Source organism: Alligator mississippiensis, chromosome 4 (genome assembly GCF_030867095.1).
Source record: "Alligator mississippiensis isolate rAllMis1 chromosome 4, rAllMis1, whole genome shotgun sequence".
Lineage (NCBI taxonomy): Eukaryota > Metazoa > Chordata > Crocodylia > Alligatoridae > Alligator > Alligator mississippiensis.
In genome coordinates, this window is record NC_081827.1 from 57096939 (window position 1) to 57118241 (window position 21303).

The 21303-nt window shown below is 42.9% G+C and overlaps 1 protein-coding gene across 1 annotated transcript in view; it reads left to right on the forward strand.

Annotated features, from left to right (window-relative positions):
• The first annotated feature begins 1864 nt into the window (after nt 1-1864).
• The window catches only part of PDZRN4 (PDZ domain containing ring finger 4), a 404074-nt gene continuing 384635 nt past the window's right edge, over nt 1865-21303 (forward strand). The window contains exons 1-3 of the mRNA XM_059726014.1: nt 1865-2263; nt 5578-5664; nt 15199-15306. Coding sequence (XP_059581997.1) covers nt 1880-2263; nt 5578-5664; nt 15199-15306 — 579 coding nt within the window. The 5' untranslated portion in view covers nt 1865-1879. The remainder of the gene's footprint in view (nt 2264-5577; nt 5665-15198; nt 15307-21303) is intronic.

The window sequence follows — 21303 nt, forward strand, 5'->3', positions numbered from 1 at the left end:
AAGCTCATTTTAAGCTAAGCAGACGAAGGAAACACCATAGGAGAGAAGCTTGGGTAGAAGAAAAAAAAAGTAGCAAAACAAATAGATGAAGGAAGTACAGATTTTGGTTAAGGATTGTATAGCCTTCTCATTCTTGTTCACATCAAACAATATCTGTGAGTAGGATTACTGAAATCACTGGAACTACTTGAGGATAAGCAAGTAAGAGAGGCAGAATTAGATCCTTTGAATATTTCATGTTTGGAGTATATATCTTGTTATATGTTGGTATAATACTTTTTTTTTGCATGAAGGGAAGTATTTTTTTTTGCTTAAATGTTGTAGAAGCCTTAGTAAGTTGCTTTCCCTGAGCTGACGGGCTGTACAGTGGGAATTCAGATTTTTTTTTTACAATCATGGTAGTCAGAATGAACACCTGTTTGTGGTTTTTCTGTGGAAAGTCAGGCATGGTAAATGGCAATCTGATGATGGTGCTCAGTAATGAGACTGTGTCCACTTTGGTCTGTAGATGTTCTGAGGGGTATTACTTATCAATTAGTATGAAGGCTGTAGGGAGGTTAACAGAGATCTCTGGTGATAATTGTCTCTTAGAGACATGTGTTGTGCAGGGTCCTGTTGCTGCTGGGAAAAGAGAGATGCTTGGTTGTCTCCATGGCATAGACCTGCGTCCTGCCTCCTTTTGAGCCTTGAAAAAGAATCCTTTAAGGTAAGTGTATCAAACACATTGCCTGTGGGCTAGTCCTGGTGAGGGACCTGGATAAGTTTGAAAGGGTACAAAGAAGGGCCACCCATATGATCAGAGGCCTGGAGGAAAGGGCCTACAAGGAGAGACTCCAGGAACTGGGCTGTTCAGCCTGAGTAAGAGAAGGCTGAGAGGTGACTTGATCGTACGTCAGAGATGAGCACCAGGATCTAGGGGAGCAACTCTTTGGGAAGACACCCCAAGGGAGGATGAGGACCAATGGACATAAACTAACAGAGGGTAAATTCAGGCTAGATATCAGAAAGAACTTGTTGTCTGTAAGGGTCACCAGAATCTGGAACACACTCCCGGCAGAGGTGGTACAGTCACCCTCCTTGCTGGTGTTCAAGTTGAGGCTGGACAGGCACCTTGCTGAGCTCATCTGAGCCCAATAACTTCCTGCCTGGGGCAGGGGACCAGTTCTGAAGATCTTACAGGTCCCTCCCGGCTCCCTGGTTCTATGACACGGCCGTCAGCAGCAGGAGGGCAGCGAGGGCAGTGCCAGCATAGTCCCATAGGGTGAAAGGGAGGAAACCTCCCAAAGCTTTTCTTCCCTGCTCCGCGCTGGGGTATGTGTACAAGGCTGGGGGCAGCAATTTGGCCATGTGCTTCCAACAGTAAAGTTAAGTGGGGGAGCTGCAGGGCTTCCTATTTTGGGGTACGCTGCCAGGCTGTGTCCTCACAGCCACCCAGGGGGCTGGATTCAGGTTGGGACCCTTGGTTGTGGATGTCCAGGCTTTTGAGGACTTTGGTGGGCATTCGTTGTCCCCGGGCTACGGCGGGAGGCGGCTCTGAGGGCGCCTCGTGCGCGGGTGGGGGCCGAAAGCCGCACAGAGGTGAGGGCAAAGGGCGGGCATGTGTCGGCAACGGGAGTCTAAGCGATGCCCCCGCCAGTCCCCCTCGGGCTGAGGAGAGCCCCGGCGAGCGCGGCGGGAGCCTCCCCGCTCGTGAGGGGCGCGCTGCGCTGCCCGGCGGGCCAGTGCCCCGGCTTGGTGGCGCCTCGGTTTCCCGAGGGAAGAGCGCAGCTTCTCCGCGGCGGCGCCGCCCCCTCCCCGGTCGCGTGTGGCTGCAGGCGGAGCCGCTGCAAACTTCCAGCCCGGCAAACTCCGCGCAGCCCCCGCCGCCCGCCCGCCCGCCATGGGCTTCGCCCTGCAGCGCTGCGCGGAGCCCGTGGCGCCGGCGCTGCGCTGCGGGCTGTGCGGCCGCGTGCTGGAGGAGCCGCTGGCCACGCCGTGCGGACACGTCTTCTGCGCCGCCTGCCTGCTGCCCTGGGCGCGGCGCCGCCGCCTCTGCCCCCGGCGCTGCCGGCCCGTGTCGGCTCGGGAGCCGCCGCCGCCGCCGCAGCTCGGCCGCCTCCTGCGCGGCCAGTGCGACCCGGGCCGGAGCGTGCGGCGCCGCGACCTGCCCGCCCACGTGGCGGCCGGCGAGCACGGCCCGGCCCGCGGCGCCCCGCGCGGCCCCTGCCCGCCGGGCTGCGGGGCTCACGGCCGGCACCGGGCCATGAGCGCCCGCACCTGCCAGGTGAGTCGGGGCGGGACTCGCGGGCCCGCAGCATCGCGCCCCGCTTCCCACTGCCTGCCTCCCGCTCCCTGCCCTTCGTCCAATTCCTGCATCTCCACACTTCTTTTTTTATCTTTTTTTGGAGCAGACCAGGAGTCTACAAGGGAGCTAGAAACCCTGGGTTTCTTCTACTTGTGCTGTTATTTATTTATTTATTTATTTGGGGGGGGGGGGGGGTCTTTTGTAGCAGGCAGCTCCAGCAAACCTTAAGGCAGTCGCTGCTAAGCACCCACGGCAAGTTGCCTGGACCAGCATCTTGTGGCAGGTTTGCCTACAGCCCTGATTGCCAACCTTGTTAGACACTTTGTAAGGCTGAAGGTGCCCCTCCTTACATTCGAGGTGCCCCTCGGAAGATGCCAGCTCTTTGCTGTCGCTTCTTTTTTGACTCTAGAAAAATAGCAGTTCTGTTATAACAGGATCTGCCACAGCAAGCCTGTTTAGATGAGACCAGGGAGGGGGGAGGAAGAAGAAGAAAAATAACAGAACAGCTCTGTTACAACGGGATCTGCAGAGTGACCCCCTTTTCGACAGGACAAGGAAGGGGGGAAGAAGAGGAAGAAGAAAGGCCACAGCAGGTCAAAATGTTTTTGACCCAGGGGATTTGAAACTCATATTTATCTTGTGAATCACGTGTAGGTATTTGCACACCTTACCGTTGTAGTAGGGCATGGCACCCTTAAAGGGATCTCATGCCACCCCAAGATGCGGGGACACCCTGGATGAGAATTGCTGGTTCAGCAAAAAGGGAAAGTAGACATGAGAGGATAGGGTTTGAAGTTGGCTGCTGGTGAAAAGATATGAATGTGGATCTTCCATAGCAGGGGGAACAGAATAGAACGGACCACAGTCCATCAGTCTTGGTTTACTTGGCTTATACTGTGTTTACAAAGGTTTGTTTTTTTTTATTTGGGGTCCCAGTTCTGTAGATATGTACAGCTTCCTGAGATCTTTTACTGACAGTATTAAGATGCTTGGAAAAGGTGTGGAGTTGGCCGATTTTTCTTTCTATATTTACAGTATCAAGAAGTTGCTTTACAAAATAGTTTGGTATTTAAGGACATTGGAATGGTTTGCTCTTTCGGTATAATTGTGTGTAGGGGCAGAGAGGAGTGTTGTTCATTTGGGAGAATGTCACGGTGATTGGCAATTTGATGTTAGAGACTTGCACGGCTGCTTCAGTCTTTTTTCAAGCGTGATGGCCTTGCTTGGATATTGAATTGTTTGCTTTTGATTGAATAAACAACCCCATTTTCCCAGTGATCTGGTTTAATATGCTACGGGGGTTGTTTTGTAAAGCTTTAATTCCTGTCCGACGGATTGCTGTGCAGGGTCTGGCATTGCTGGTTGCAGCCATGGTGAGAAGTGCTTTAATGGAACTTAAGCTCCACTCAAGGGACTTTTCTTCCAAAATCTTTAATGACTCTTGGGAAACAGAATCCAAAAGAAAAGACCTGAGTAGCCTTCTCTACTTCTGAGCTAATTATGCAATATGGTTAACTTTAAACTGCTAGACATAAGATTTAAGCTGAGGGCACTGATTAACATTCGTGGTGTGTGCAGGACTAATATAAACAAAGTAACAGATCTTCCTGGAAAGGCCTATACTTGGTGTTTGGGAACTTGAAAATTTAATCTTTTTCCTGTTTTTGCTTTTAGTTTTAGATTTTTATTTTGCTAAGTGCTCATGATAGCTAGTATAAAGGGTTTGAGTTATTGGCTTTGGAAGCCAATTACTCCACTTAACTTCTTGGAAGATATGAGGTCTGATGGAGAGACAGTAATGGGTGTAGAGAAGGGCAGGATATATAAGAAAAAAATTGGTTGTAGCAGAAGGGAGGAAAGGAGATTGGATATGAAAAGGAGATGGCATATACTGCATTGATTGGCATGAAGGCATTCTTTTTGGGTAATGCTTGAATATTCCTGCTCACTACCAGTAGGTGTTGCTCTATGTTCTCCCTTAGAGAAATCTCTTTTTTCTAGAAGACGGGGATGATGGAAAAAGCAGTGACTTAAAAGAAAAAACTATGAGTAAAGTAGAAATATATCTTAAAATTAAATGTGTTGTGCTATGATAAAAACTTTCACTGCCACTGTTAATAAAACATGTCTATCAGTGGGTCCAGATTATATATTATGTTTTGACTATTTAAAAATGTATATGTTCTTTAGTTGTCATATTTGCTTTGGTTTGCCAGTTTGTAGAGGTTATCTCAGCTTATGTGTGTTTAGTACAGTTTTTTCTGTAGGGATTTTGTCTGTTCATGTCTAACTATTTTCTATACGTGAAAAAGGCAAAATCAGTGAACCTGCCAGTAAATGAACTTTAAAACTTTCTGAGTTTTTAAAATGTTTTTATCATTTAGGAAATGATTTAATATTGCTACTTAAAAGGAGTTTCTCTCCTGTCTTACTTATTATTTAACTTTGGTTTCTTTGCTATTTTTGATTGTGTGTTTAAAAGAAAAAAATTCTTATCCAGAAAAAAATGTCGTCTTGCCTCTTTTTCTTGCTTTTTTGTTTTGTAGTGGAGAAATAAAGGTTTTCCTGTGAATTCATGTCAAATCTGTACAGAAGCAAGTTTCAGGATTATCCCCATATGTTTAATCTCTTCAGTGTTAGCAAACAGTGATTAACAAACATTTTGAACTTTTATTTTCAGAGATGCCAAATCCTCAGCCCCATTAAATGTACAACTGTGTGCTTACTCCATTGATTCTTAACCATTGTGTCATGACATCCTCGGGTGCTGTGGATCTTTTCAAGGATGTCACATGTTGTTATGCAGTGGAAGCACTTTTAGATGTGCAAACATGATTCACAGCATTAAACTCAGATTTTTCAAATTGGAATCCATACTGTTAAAAATATTCTGACCTGTTGTGGTCTTTCTGAGTTCTTTGCCAGAAAAGAATTGTTCTGTTGTTTTTCCCTAGTCAAAAAAGAGTGAAAACTAAGAGCTGGCATTTTCTTAGGGGTGCCTTGAGTCATTGGGGATTGCTCTGAATCTAAAAATCACTGGCTTAGTTTGAATGAAAATCAGACCCTTGGGCTCTTCTAATGCCTATTACATTTTAGTGGTATTTGTTTTCTTTCCCCACCCCCTCAGCCTCAACAATGTAAACTCCTGTATGTTTTGTAACACCACTGTTTTCAACATGATTTTCTAGGAGCCTTCTTATCTTGTGTTTTCCACAATTAAGAGCTTTAACACATCAGTGCACTTATTTTTAAGTAATATTTTGAATATAGTGTTGATTTCCTTTCTTTCGCAGGGTGGTGAAACCAAGCCATTAACCATCCTGCTGCAAAGAAAAAATGATACTCTGGGATTCAATATTATAGGAGGACGACCCAGCCAGGTACCCAATTTCTTTTTTATTGTGCAATGGTATTTTAAATTAACAAATACATTATAAGTTACAGTAGTAGTAATAAAAAAAAGTCTGCACTTCTACATTGAATTACATCTTGGAGCTGCACTGGATGAAAATAGATACAGAATATGCCCCCATTTTTGTGAGAGAGGTTTATCGTTAGACTTACTATTTTTAGGACCCAATCTGCTTGGGGACTGGAGCGGCCCCTTTTCTAAGGAAAGAGCTTGTAATACCTTTAGAACAAACCTGGGGCTGATCTGCAGTTGGAATGGATGTGAGTAATCTGTGTTCATGCCAGTTGTACCATTAAAATCAGTGGGACTACTCAGAGGAGTAACTGTTGCAGGTTTAAGCCCCTGGAATTACATGAAATATTCTTAGACAAGGTTCTTTGTGTGAAACTGATATCTTTTATTAGACCAACTTAAATAGTTGTGAAAAATTTTTTTAGCAAGCTTTCGGTTTAAAAACCCTTTGTCAGGCTGAGGAAGCCTCTAACGAAGGGTTTTTAAACCTGAAAGCTTACTAAAAATATTTTTTTCCAACTATTTAAGTTGGTGTAATAAAAGATATCAGATTCACCCAAAGAACCTTGTCTGCCTATGTCCTTAGACCAACATGGCTACAACATATACCCATGAAATATTCTTGATTTCTTTTCCCCATTAAAAGGTGAGATGAACATTTTATTCTCTAGCTGAGCTCTCTGTATAATAGTTTAAGTCAGGGGTATCAAACACATCCAGTCCTGTGGGCTGGAGGAAGAGCACAGGGCTGGTCCATTGGTCACACTGGTCCTACAGACCAACCCTGCACACCAGAGCCAGCATGCTCCTTAAATCAGCCCTATGCATCCCTTGGCTCCAGCCCCTTGTGCCACATGCAGCATGCACTGGTTCTGATCCCACATGCTGGATGAGACGCATGGGACAGGGCTGGTTTGGGGCACATAATGGTTCTAGTGCATGGGTCTGGTTCAGGGCATATGCTGCATGCGGTGCCTGTGCTGATGTGGCCCTGTGGACTGTATCTGGTACCTGGGGCTGGCCTGTGGGCCTGATCTGGATTGGTGCATGCATTGTGTGCAGCACACACCCCAGATTGCTCCTGTGAGCCATATGTAATGCGTGCCCCACACCAGCCTCACACTATGCATACAGTGCCTGCACCTGGTCAGCCTCGTGCATTGCATACAGTACACACCAGACTGGCTCTGTGTGCTTGCTGCATGTGGTGTGTGGGGCCAGTCCCAGGCCCATAGGCAGCATCAGAGGCTGGATGATACAGCTCCACAGGCTGCAGGCCATCTCTTTGACACTCCATGTCCAATAGAATGTCCAATAGTTGATTGTTTAATGTAATCCTTCTTGTAAACACATTCAATTTTTTTTTTTTAATCTGAATTGTATTTTCCATTTATCTTGTATCCTAAACCAGCCCGCTCCTAGCAATTACTATTCTTGGTTAAGGAAGACATTTAGAATAGAATATCAATCTCTCTCTTTTACCTTTATTCTTATAAAAGTATTTAATCAAGATGTCATGTTTTTTGAAGAGTAAAGAAACTCACTAAACTGGGAAATTAGTAGTTGACTAAAATACTTGATAGAATTTAATTACAATGTACTAATCAGGTTTATAAAATATGAAAACTAACCGGTTTTTAGCAGGAAAATATAATTGGGGGGTGGGGATCTCCATGCTTGGTCTACGACTTTTCTGTTCTAAAGGTATTGTTAATGGTGCCAAGGAGTTCTCATTAGCACCACAGCCTAAGTAGTACAGTGCCTACTCTGCAGAATTTCACTGTTATGCTGTTAGGTAAATAAGAAGACTTGCAGGTATCGTGTGCCTTTTATAAAGAAGTCCAAGTTAGTTTGTAAGTTTTCTTAGTGGAAATGATAATACTGTGGGAATCTGAGAGATGGAATGTATATACTGCAATATATAACATATTTTCAATGCCTTAATGACAAAGTCCATCAAATCTCTATTTTGGTTAGTAGTGTGATTTCTGTAGTTCAGGGTTGTAGAAAAATTCAGGGTTTTACAGAGAAAAACATTGCTTTGACTTTATTGGGCTTTCCTATTTTGAATTTTCTTTGCTACTCTGAGGGTGCACTTACATGTGCACATTACTGTGGAATAGGTTAATTAGCTCTGCAGTAAGGTGTCACCATCTACATGTGTACCGGTGTTATGGCGCAGTAAATTAGCTCTGCCATAAGACAGTACTGTCAGGGATAGTACAGTACTATTGTACGGCAGAGTAATTTACTGCACTGAAAGGCATGTGAAGACACTGACAGCTGGGTGTAAATTGCACCCAGTCAGCCCAGGCAGCAGGGGGGTAGACTCCTGCCTGCTGTCTAGTCATATGTCTCTGCACTTTGGGCACTCTCATGCCCCGGCCAGCCCCTCTACTGCTTGATCCCACTACTCGGAGCCTGGGGCTGACCCCTAAAACCTTGCTGCCAGTCCAGGCCTGCCCACCTCTGCTCAAACCGCTGCTGTCCTGTGTAGACACTGCACCTAGGAACAGCTGACTGTGGCTCAAACAGCTCTGGAGTTCATAGTGTCACATTAACTGCATGTGTAGATGCACCCTCAAGTATTTACTTAGAGGTAGCTTATATTGGAAAAAGTTTTGGTGCTGGAAATATTAAGCTCTAATTGATCTTAATGAAAGCTTTAAAAATTCTAGAAAATTGAAAGGGAAGTGATAAATCCACTAAGGTTCTTAGGGCTGTCTAACAGTGGTGCTCAGCCTATGGCCTGCAGGCTGCATCTGGCCCCCAAAGTGACTGGATCTGGTCCATGACTTGGGGGATCAGTGGCAAGCAGATTAGCCTGCCATATCCCCTTCCCTACCCAGTGCTGTGCCATTAATCCCTTTTGCTGTTTGAAGCTAAGCTCTCTTCCTACTTCTCCCCACCCTCTGATATTGGCATTCGCCCCCCTCCCCTCTCTACCTCTCTCTCTCTGTCTACTGGAGGAGAGTGGTAACTCCATGGTGCTGCTAGATCGTAAGCACGTGGCCCAGCTCACCATTCTGAAGGGTTGAGCTCCACTGATCTCTAAAGATAAGTAGATATTGTTGATTGGAGGAATGGCTATTATGTAGAATCAGCTGCCATCAGTTTGGAGGAGAAGGAAGTTGGGTGCAAACTTATGGAAGGAGGTCAGAACATTGGATAAAATGAGTTCCAGTTCACCTTATTTTTGAATCTTGGGTGTGAATTCACAATTTGATTATTTTCACTGTAACTGTAGCAACTGTGAATGCTGTGAATGGATTATTAGAGTTCAGTAATTCTCAGATATCAAGCATAAGGTGGATGTGACTCAACATATCTAACGTCAAGGGAAGTAGCAGGATGACTGAAGACTGAGTGGCATTAAGAGATTATTTTTTGTTACCAAAATACAAATGTCAGCAGTGTGTCAAGAATTGTTAAGTGCCAAGATAAAAAGAACTTGTGCTCAATTTAAACTGCAGGAAATCTGTTTGTTCATGTTCTTCAGAGAAAAATGGTGTGTGAATGAACAACTGCCGTAGCTTATGCAGAAGGGCAATACCTCAGTTATGCTGTTGATTCTGCAAATGACAGATTTTTTTATGCCAAAGATTTTGTTGTTGTATTTATCAATAGAATACAATCTTTCCCTTTTGCATTAGTGTGCACTTCTCTGTGGTTTAGGGAATAAACATGTTTGTTTGTTTGTTAGATTTACATACAACATGCATCTGTATGTAAATCTGTATTTCATTTTGTAACACACAGGGGTTTTTTTTCCATTGTTTCCCCCAGGGATGTGGGTTTCCTGGAAAATTTTCAATGGGAAAATTTTTCTGGAAAATTTTCTAATGCCCTACATTTAGCATGTTTATTTGACTTGTGTTTAGTAAACAAAACTAAAAAAGTACTTCAATGTTAATTTTATGTCCCAATAGCCACAAGTATATTAAATGAAATATTTGATTAGGAAAAAAATCAAATACAGCACACTTAATGTGGTTTAAATGTTATATTCAAACAAATTCAAAGCTTTATGTGGAAAGAAATTATTTTATTGGAATACTTGTAAGACTGTAAAGACAGTACACAATAGCATGCACTTCCCTTACATTGTTCGTTTAAATTTAAGAAAAAAAACGAAGGCACTGAAAACTGTTGACACGCTAATTTTAGCACACCCAAATAACTGTGCGTGATACAGGTCAGTTGCATCTCATGCGGGGGTTACGTTCTAAAGTCAGCGTGTAAGGCGAAAATCGCATATAGTCAAATCATGTATTACCGTGCCAGCGATTTGACTAGCGGTGACTGCCTCTGCCTCCAAAACCTCCTGCCGCCGTCCCGGAGCCATGCTTAGAGCTGTGCGGCCAGCGGCAGTGGCACAGTGCGGGGTGGTGATGGGGATGGCTGTGTGCTGCCCGGCCACCACCACGCTGCTGCTGCTGCCCGGCGGCCGGCCACACAGCTCCAGGCACGGCTCCATGGCAACAGCGGGAGGTTTTGGAGGCAGTGGCCATCACCGCCATAATGGGCCTCCAGGTAAGCAGCAGCGCCGTGTGCAAACTCAAGCCCCGCCCCCCCACCCCGCATATAGTTGAATTTGCGCAAGTTAAATGCACATATGATGCGACTGACCTGTATGCCGTGTTTTTCCACTCATCTACTTCAACAGAGTTTAATTCTCTTCCACTGAGGTCATTGCGGCACCTCCAGTTTCACTGTCACTATGTGTAGAATCACTTGCACTACTTATTAGTTCATTGAGGCAATTCTGATTCAGAACTACTTGAACCACATTTTCTTTTGCTAAAGGATGGTTTTACCAATGAGTCTATGGGCAAAGGCAGCTTTTCATCACACTGCATCTTCTTCACTAATTGTGCTTCTGACTAATTCCCCAGAAGCAAGAGATTTTGAGAAATAGAGACAAGCTTAGTGGTGCTTTCATTTGTTAGTTTTTTCCTCTTTTTTGTCTTGAATGAGCTGAAAGCCTTTCACTTCCGTTCACAAGAAACTGCTGTTGGTGGAATGCTTAGGATCCTTAGAGCAATCCTGGACAGCTGTTGGATGTACTTGGCAATGTCTGTCATCACAGCTATTTTGTCGATGTTGGAGACATTCTTAGCTACTTCCATAATTGCATCGAGAGCAGTTAATAATTAATCTTCTGCTAAATGTTGTCCTCTGTGTTGAGGAACCAAAAGGTTTGCTGCCAGATGAACCGGATGAGAGCAAAACTCAGACCTCTTAGGAAACTTCCTTGTTTTGGATAGAGATGAAGAAGGCAAAAGCTCAATTAGACTTTCATTCAGTTGTCTGAATATGTCTGGAATATTTGAAAGGCTTGGTGTTATCTCTTTCAAGTTTCTTGATAGCCACTGAAACTGTAGTAACAAATTGAATGCTCCTTGAACTCAAACCTAGAACACGTTGTCTAGAATCTGCTTCCGAATGTTCGCGGGAATAATCTGGGATATTGTCTCATCTATTGAAGCACGCTGCAAACAGTTCTTTGTGTGCAGCAAACTATGTAAACACTTTGTAGCTGAGCCCCATCTAGTTTCTTTCGGCAATAAAAGTGCACTTTACTTCCCCTGCTTCTTTTTATGTAATTTCTTCAAGGTCTGATTAGTAACATGATGACTGTTGAATACCTTCACAATTGCTTTGCAGTTTGCCAATATTATCTTCACTGTATTCACACTTACTATGTCCCTTTGCCATAAGATTCAACCCATGAACAAGACAGCCAGATACTATTAAATGAGGATACTTTGCCTTTAATATTTGCCATGCAGCTTTCATGGTACTCGCATTATCAGTTAGAAGGGCTTGTACTCTGGAGGGACCTGTACTTTTGATCTCTTCACTCAGTAATTTGGCGATGTATTCACCTGTATAATGAGAAGATTTGGTAGCAGTTGCTTTCAGGAATATTGGTTCAGGTATTGCTAACATAATGGTCAATAAAGGATTTCCTTGTCAAATATCCATCCATCTGACATCAGTTAGTGATTCTGCTTGATCAATCCTTTGAATAACTATTGTTTGAACTCTGTCATACTCTCTATCTAAGAGAAAATGTGATAAATGATAATGTGACGGTAACTTATATGATGGGCAAACTAGTTTGTAATGTTCCTTCCAGTATTGATTTTCAGTTATGGAAAGAGGTGTACCACTTGCAAATATAGCTCGAGTTAATGTCCCATCTTCTTTTTCATTTTGTCCACAAAGCTTGATAAAAAGCTTGACTGTCTTGAACAGCTACTCATGGTGGATCTAGTGACAGTGATCTTGAAAGAGGATCCTGCTTCTTCTTCCCCTGGATCTGGCAGCTCAGCATTTTCATTTTCCATTTTTTTGCAAATCTGCTATTTCACTTGAGCTACCAAGTTCCTGCAGCAGAAGGGGGAAAAGATTTTTATTTTAGCCTATTCTAGTCTGGCCTCATCCATCAGAAGGAGAAGCAGCAGGGAGCTTGCTTCCCCCCTCCCTGCCAGAAAGAACACTCTGCTGCTCAATTTGCTGCTCAGTTGCCCTGAGACTGCAGAGCCAAAGGGAAGTATAGTTTGGTCTCTGCCATCAGCCAAAGGACTAAGCTTGCTCTGCTGTGTTGAAATAGTTAACTATTTATCTGTTGTGTAATTAAAAAAAATATTGTTAAGCCTAAGCCACTTTGGGTGCGTAGTGCAAGCAGAAAAGCAGGATACGTATATTTTAAATAAATAGATAAATAATAGTCCAGAGTTGCATTAACAACTTTTAAAATTTTAATGTTTTAAAACAATATAGATGTTAGTCTATGCTGTGTGTTGTTTAACATATTAATTTGTTTACTTGCATAGGATTCCTGTAGTAGACTTTTCTCAGATTATGTTTTTCCACCACTTTGTTGTATTAGCTTTCTGCATATGGCTTGTACACTTTCAGGATGGTTTTTACATGTTATTAAATATTTCTTCATTCTTGTTGCATTGTTAGCATACTCCTGCCCACAATATTTACACCTACCAACTTTCTTCCTTTCTTCAGTTACTTGAACTTCACTATAATGATGCCACACACTATTTTTTCTGATTAGACATTATTATGACTACTTCAAACCAAAAGCACTAAAAATCTAACAGTTCTTATGCAAACACGTCCAACTTCCTCAACTCAAGAAAAGAAATGATATGCTGCTCTGTGTTTGAACTGAAAATGAAACAAAAAATTAATCACAGTTTTAGTTTTGGTTTTGCTTTCACTTGCAGTCTGAGATGAAATAAGAATTTTAGCTGTGGTTTTGATATGACCTGCACAGCTAATTATGTGAATTCATAACTTTATTTTTGGTTTGGATTATTATGTGAGTGTATTTACCCTCCTGTTTACAAATCAATAAAACATATATATACTCTCTCACACACTTCCTAGGGGTAATCACCTGAAAAACATTATTTTCAGCTTTGAAACTGCCAAGCTTGCCTAATATTGTACTGGCATCCATTCATTGTTACTAATGAATTTTATGAAACAATGAATTTTTAGAAATGGAAAATTTCCCATGGAAAAATAAAGCACTGGAAAATTTTCTGCTCCACATCTCTGGTTTCCCCCCATTCTCCCCAGAAAAAAATAAGGTCAGAGGTTTGTATGTTTGTTTCAAAGGATATGAAATGCTGTCTTAATTAGACACTGTTAAGATCTCATTTTTCCTGGCTGGCTCTGGGAATTATTCTGGTGTACACATGGTGGAGACTGCCACAAGGTGTGCTCTGAGGACCTGACTGGAAGTCCTGTAGGAAGTGTACTGAGGGCCAGAGAGATGCATTGGAGGCCTGGCTTTCAAACAGTGCTGCAAACATTAGGGTAAACTACAGAAGCTACCTTACTTCCACAAATCCCACTTTCCAAGCTGCAGTTTTTGTGCTGCCTGTTGTAGATCTGTCTCATAGAATCCCCATGTCACTATTTTTGGATCCAGGTGGCAAGGATTTCCAAAGGATTGTGTATGCCTCGTGGTAGTGATGCTCAATTTCTGGTCTGTGAACTGTATTCAATCCCTGGAGCTGTGTCATCCCACTTATGGAGCTTCCCACAGGTCCAGAAATGTGTTGGCTGGAGAGCAGAAGCAGTGTTAATTGCTCCTAGAGCTGTGGCACTGCTGATGCTAATGCTTCTCTATTGCTAAATTTCTGGACTCATGGGGCGCACTGCTGTTCAGATGTTATGACCCTGCATGCCAGATCATGCCGGTATGCAGTCACTCCATGTCCGTGTGTGCTGCTTAGTGTGAGCGAGTGTGTGGAATGATATTGTAGCAGGGTTGCATACCGGCATGCTAGATTGCACTTGCGGACCAATCCTTCCAGTGGAATCTAGCCCACAGACCGGCCTCATGCCACAAACCCAGCCCACGGAGCCAGAGAGGTGGGACATCAATGCCCTATGGTATACAACGCAACATCTAACAGTGGCAAATTGTGACACTTTGGTTCTACCTAATTAGCAAAAAGTCAGTAGGATCCCTCATGCAATCATAATATAAGTCCTTTTTTGTATTCTAACTGCCCCCCCATGTATAGTTTTGTTTATTTAAAGTCTTCCCCCTTCATATGCTTGCAGCTGAAATGGATACTTGACAGGCCTGTTTATCGCTTTGGAACACTGAATTTTTTGTTTGTGGCTTACCCTGTATTTTGTGCCTTAGAGGCTTTTAAGGCAGGGGTGTCAAACATATGGCCCATGGGTTGCATCTGGCTTATGGTACTGTTGCATCCAGCTCACTGGTAGTCCAGTGGGTTACTAGAAGTGTGTGTGCTTGGTTCACACTGCCACATGGCCCTGGCACTGCCACAGTGTAGGTGCATGGAACTGCGTTTAGGCAGCAGCATGGAACTTTGTGCAGTCAGCAGTGTCGGGGCTATGTGCCATTGCGGAGCTAGGGGCATGTGATGGCATGGAGTCATGGTCAGGAATTGTGGAATGGTGGGCATTCATTGAGATGGAGCTGTGGCTGGGCAGCAACACAGCGTTTGGGTGGTGGTGTGGAGCTGGGGAGCTGTCGCCCATACTAATTTTTGTGTTTGTGTTGCTGCACACCCCTGGCTCCAGCTTTGTGTGGCCCGAATGCAGTTCTGTAGCTCATGCCTTTGGTTTTCTGCCACTGTCTGGCCAGAGTTCAGCACTGCTGCCTGGTTCAGGCTCCTTGCTGATGCATGCCCCTGGTTCTGTGCTGCCTGAATGTGTCTCTATGCAGCCACATGCTCCTGGAGTCACTTCTGCCCTAATGTGGCCCCATGGATCTGGCCTGGGAGGAGCCCCTGACAACCTGGAATTTGGTCTGGAAGGGGCTGCAACAGTCCGTATCTGGCCCCACAGCCTGGGGTGAGTTTGATAGCTCTGCTTTAAGGTATGAGAAGGAGTTAACAGCAGGAAGTGTTTTTCATTCTTTTCTCTTGTACTAATGCAGCCCTGTTTTATTTTGCAATTTAATTTTTACCTGTTATAGAACATTCAGGAAGAATCTTCCAGTGAAGGAATTTATGTCTCAAAAATTTTGGAAAATGGACCTGCTGACAAGGCAGAAGGCCTGCAGATTCATGACAAGATCATGGAGGTAAGATGAGGAACAACATGTTAATCTAATAATGGCAGACTAACCATGCATTTGAATTAACACGTAAGTGTGATGGTTTGTTACATCACAGAGGGGGGCAATTTTTCTTGATTCGTGTGTGATGGCATGAATCAACTGAACTGATAGAATCCTTTTAGATGAAAAGATGCATAGATTTCCCTAATAACTAACCAAGTATGTACATATGTTAATATAAAGATTAAGTTTTTACCAGGAAGAGCTGTAGTGTAGAAAGTGAACAACTAAACAAAAATGGCATTTCTGGTTTTCTTTGTGATGTGTGAAGAGGAGAGACAAATGGTTCTTCACAAATTCACGATTTTTATGTGAAGTTGCTTTTAGTTCTGAAGAAGTGGTATTGCTGTTTTGCACTTGAGGCACTTCAAAGGATCTGGGTTGATAAATGGTGTTGGGGAACTTCTTTGAACAGCCTGAAGTGCTCTTTTCTTGTATGTGATCAACTTAATTGTGTACCTGTTTTTTTTCCACCTAAACCATTGCAGGTCTTCCCCATTCATAAAATAAGCTATTATGGTCATATTAAAATCTCCGTGTGTGTGTGTGTGTGTATGCACACACACACACACACACACACACACACACAACTTTGTATATACATTTACTAACGGGAAAGTGTTTGTCTTAAAAAGACAAAACTAGAAACCCAACCTGAAGCTGTATTGAAAGTGTTTTTTTTTAACCCTGCCAGTGATCTGTAAACATAATTAGCACTATAAAAGATGCAGCAATGTATGTGGGAAAAGTTGTTACTGAAATGGGTCCCTAGCTGTGCTATGATAGTCGAATTTTAGGTCACAGTCTTTTAATCATAGCACTTAACTGTGGCTGTTATGCTTGTTTACCATTGCTTAGTGTGGCAGCATTTTGGCCTTGAAAGTACAGAAGCATGGCTTTAAGTTGTCAGCTAAACAAGTAATTTCGAAACAGAACAATAAAAATTTGGATCAAAAGATTGATACTCAGTAATAGGTGTCCTACGTAATTTCATCATTAAGGAGTAGATAGCAGCATGGCATGTGTCAAAGTTGCTTGATTGCTGGTATTGCTCTCAGTGGAGGAATCCTAGAGCAGTATGCCAAACAAGATTTTTTGTTTTTGCAGTGTGGGACACAGGTTCTTGAACTGAGTTATATACTTGTTAAGCAGGGTGGCTGAAGTTAAGCTGAACTTGCAATGTTGCTTTTATCTACGTGGATATCAGTTATCATTTTTTTCTAGCATCAGCACTATAGCCAAGAAAACAGAAATATATTGTCCTCTGATCTTAACATTTCACTCTTCATGTACTTGCTAAAAATTGAACTGCCATAATGTTTTATACATTTACTGAAATCTTTTTGCTTGTTACGGTTTTTTCAAGGTATTTCTGTTTTAATGAAAAAGAAGGAACTACATGAAGGAAAGATTACATAGAGCAATGTTAAAGTATAATGACTCTTCTTGTAACATCTGCTGTTGAGTAAAGCTAGATTTTTTTAGACTTTCATGTATAAATTAATAAATACTGGTATGGGGGGATTTCAGTTCCATGTGAAACTGACTTCCGTAAAAATAAAATTAAGCAGAGATGGGGTTATGCTTCTTAATAATTTTATGCTGCTTGGATGAAGGGAGATCTTTTTGGCATCATAACACTATATACCGCTTTAACTTAATAATACTTTTTTTCTGTATTCTGGAAAAGGATTTTAAGAATATCCAGGAAGATCTCAGAACAGCTAAACCGTTTATTAAAAACATTGAATGAAATAAAATGGAGAAATAAGGCACCGTCACTCTTTCTAACTGTATTTGAAGCAGTAACTTTCTGTATTGTGGTGACCTTGCCCCTATAAACATCAGGAGTCAAAAGGTTGAAATTCACTTTGGCAATGTGTAGCTATCAATGTCTTCTCACACTGGAATGCCCTGAAGATCTGTACTCTTGCTATTTAAAGGATCAACATGAATATTTCCACTGTGAGGAACTGTGCCAGATGGTGTGTTTTTTCACACATGTCTGCAGATACACAGAATGAGAGTGAGTTTTGGTGAGGAGTAGATGGAAACCAGATTTCTCTATTTTTGGTTTTTCTACAGTCATTCAGTGATCAAGTCAAATGGATAATAGTAGGTGCATGTTTTAAGAGGCTGTTTTGCAACAATCAAGTGCCAGAAGAGTTTATGTAGATTAGTGACTTTGTAATGACTTTAATCAATTATTTGGCATTGAAATAGATGCCACTGGCATTGGAAAAGCCCAGTGTAGCTTTTAACAGCGCTTTGCAAATGGGACAATGCACAGAAATAACCCATTAAATTAGCAAAACATTGGTATCACTGTCTGTTTTTGAGTCATGTGGCTAAATAAAAAAGGCGATTTGTTTTAATGCTCCATCAGATGCTTGACAAATGTTAGTTGCATATGGTTGACAAGGCGAGCTTGTGCAAATTTCAGGTGACCATTCAAAGGATTAATGAATTTCACAGTAGTGTGACACTGGCACCTGGAATTGTGAATTGTGACAGATTTAACAGACACTCTTCACTACCCATTGGTCACAACTGAATGCAGAAGAAACTTTGTTTAATAATTGCAAGTGTATTTGCAAGGAGGGCAAGATGAGAAGTCTGAATTCTTTGTCAAGGTGTTCTCTGTAAGTGTGAGGAAAGGTGATACAGAATGCCTGATGTCTTGAGAGGATAGTGAAACCAGTGTACCTGAAGGGCGAACAGTATGATCTATACTTTTTTTACTGGCTGAGAAGTACTGGCATTGCATGGACTTGAGTTTCAAGTTTGCTGTCTTTGTATTCCAGAAATTGAAAAATTCAGTAGATGTCTGTTAGTTAATACTAGCTCATAGTGAGTATAGAGGGGACCCTCACCAACAGGAATTGCATGGCAACAGTCTGATGACTAGTTGAAACCCAGCATTTTCTGTCAACAGACATATTTCTGCCACGGTTTCATCGCTGGACTCTCTCAGGCCTTGGCGTTGTTGCTGTTCTCTGTGGGGTAGTAGATTTCTGGGTGTTATATTTGTATTTAAGTTTTATTTTGTTTAAGAAGTTGATGATGACAGTGTTGTCTTAGCATAGCATGTTTTTTACAATACCTAAATCTGTCCTTAAACAGTGCCATTACAAAAAGCACTAAGGCAATTCCATCTTGCAGGAAGCTCAGGACAACCCCTTTGCCTATTTGTTGCTCAGTTACCCAGGGAACAGCTCTGCCTCAAGATGGAGGAGATAAAGGCAGAGAGCTAACCCTTCTACTGCTCTCAGTTATTTCACCCAAAGAACCTGCATGTAGTGCAGCACTGCCTTTAAGATGTTTTGCTGTACACATGGTATGAAAAAGAACTTATAAAAAGTGTAACAGTTCTGTGACTCCTGGCATAACATCACTGGATAGCAGGTGTCCTAGGAAACTATCAGAGCTCTCGTGGAAAGGGAAAAGCATCTTTCTCTCTCCTGCTCTCTCCGGCAGTGTGCGCTAGGGGGAGGGAAAGGTTCTCTGCTGCTGAGAATTCATTGCCTTAAGGAAGGGGGAAGGGGCAGATCCAAGAGTACATAAGTAGGAGTGAATTTAAATAAATTCTTGCTGGGATCAGCGCAAGCACATTTGGAATGGTTGTGAATTAAAGATGTTCATGATATGACCTGTAGGATATGGTTAGTAACAGAAGGATATTTAATTTGTGGCCATGTGGTTAAGTTCTGTTAGATTTTAAAAGAAGCTGACTTGTTTATAAGTTGAAGCTTATGGGCACATTGTGATAGAAGTTATACTTCAGAGAAACTCCCTTACTTAGAAGACTAGAAATTGGAAGACAGTCCTTTGGCTAGAGGAGTTTGAGAGAATAAAGGACTGTTGAGGCTTGCCTGCTGCTCCACAAATAAATTGAATTGTTAAGTTCTCATTCATGTATGCCTGTGTTTATTGAACCCAGTGATCACTACAGGCCAGGGAATTTGGAGTCAAAGCTAGCAGGTGAGGGCTGCTGCAGAATCCAGGGACCCTTTTGAACATGGCAGCAGGGAGCAAATGAGGTCTGTGTCAACATAGCCCTGCTTGCCCCCATAGCCTCTTGGCCTATGGCCTCTTGGTATGCCTTCCTTTACCCTGTGGCCCTGGCTCCACCTTCACCTGCCACTGACCCCACTCCTGTCTGCTTTTGGCTGCATGGATCTGGGGCCTGTGAGGACTCCTAAGGTCTGATTTGATCCAGGGCCTGGGGTGTTTCACACCCCTGGTTTACAGCATTAGAAAACACAGCATTAGACTTGCAAACCTTAATGAGTTTGATACAAAGATAGCAGACAATATGTTTTTCTCTTTGCTTGTGAGCAAGTATACAGTAGGGCAGAATTTGGTCCACTGTATTTTTTTCTCTTAGCAAACCACTTTACGAAGTGTAGCATACAGATTTTTGTTCTCTGTTCTCCTTCAGGTGTTAATGGTATCCTCCTCTACTGAAGGAGAAATGCCAACCCCTACAGTAAGGTGCTGGCAGATAAATAATGATGGAAGCTCAATTTCAAATATTTGAATTTGTTTATCACTGTATTTATTTGTAACATTTTTATTCATGCAGCTATTTAGCTGCTGATTTAGGATCTTAAATAGTTTTTGCCCTATAATTCTCTGCTCTGTCCAACAAAAGTTTAGGGAAAGCCTTGCAAAATTTGGTTGAAAACCAGAGGATTGGTGAAAAGCAGGCAGAGGAGAATGTAATCCAGGCAAAGGAGAGTATAATCAAGTATTACATAAATACACAGTAACCAGAGTTACTGCGCAGTAGTGCTAGTGAATGCTTTTTTAGTGATGCTGCTTCACAGTAGCCTAATAATACCGTGCAGTAGCTTTATTAACATTGTTTGTAGCTGTGATATGCTACTGCACAGTTAGTGTCTCATGTAGACGTGCCCAGTATGTAGTTGGGATTCTCTGGATCTTGATTATGACATGGCTAGCAGTGCTGCATACTAGCCATTCTCCAGAACATGATGGAATATACCCGGAGATTTACTTGCTCTCATGTTATACCCATCTCAGGATAGAACAGTGTGTAGTGATGTGAACTGGAGTGGACAGATAGCACAGCCACTGAACTAGCTGTGTTCTTGAGGCAGAAGGGCTGTTAGTAAACTTGTGGAAGAGCTGATTTTCCAAGAGAGATCTTCCAGATCTGGAGATGGTTTTGTTGCTGTGTAGGAGGTTTAGGTTGCACCCAGTCCTTTCACAAGGACTGGGTGCAACCTAGTCACTTATCTACTTCCCAAGGGGAATACGTGTTAGCAACTCCTCAAACCCACTTTTTAACTCTACTGTTTGAGCTTGCCTTGCTGAATGTCACCTCTTCCTTTCTCATTCTCTTATGCTTTGCTTTTAAATCTTGCTTTCAGTTAACTTTCTAAAGCAGAGCTGTCCAACTTCTCAGTAGCTGGGGGCCACACATGGTGCTGGACAGAGATCTGGGGGCTGTGGCACAACCCAGAGACTGCCTCCTTCTCAAGACCCAAGACCATTACCACTATTTGCATAGGTCCAGCACAGCCCCTCCCCGTGTGCAGCTCAGACCTCTGCTGTACCTCACCCCTCTCTCCCCTATGCACCTACTGTTCACCCTATATGCAGCATGTGCAGGGTAGGCAGCCTGGCTCCCTCTTTGTCCAAGCATGTGGTATATGCAGCCTGGCTCCTTCCTGCTCCACTGCCACACCCCTTGGAGCAGGAGTAGGAACCAGAAGCTGTGGAAATGGGAGTGAGAACCTGGAGACCCTGGTAACAAAAGCAATGGGCAGAATGGCAACTAGGTTGGAGCCTGGAGACAGCAAACTGGCCCCTTGTGGGTTGCATGTTGCTCATGGCTGCCAGTTTGACAGTCCTTTTATAAAGGAAAAAGGATTCCAAACTGTCCATCACTAGAAGTAATGTAAAACAGTGAACTCCCTTCTACAAAGGTGTCTG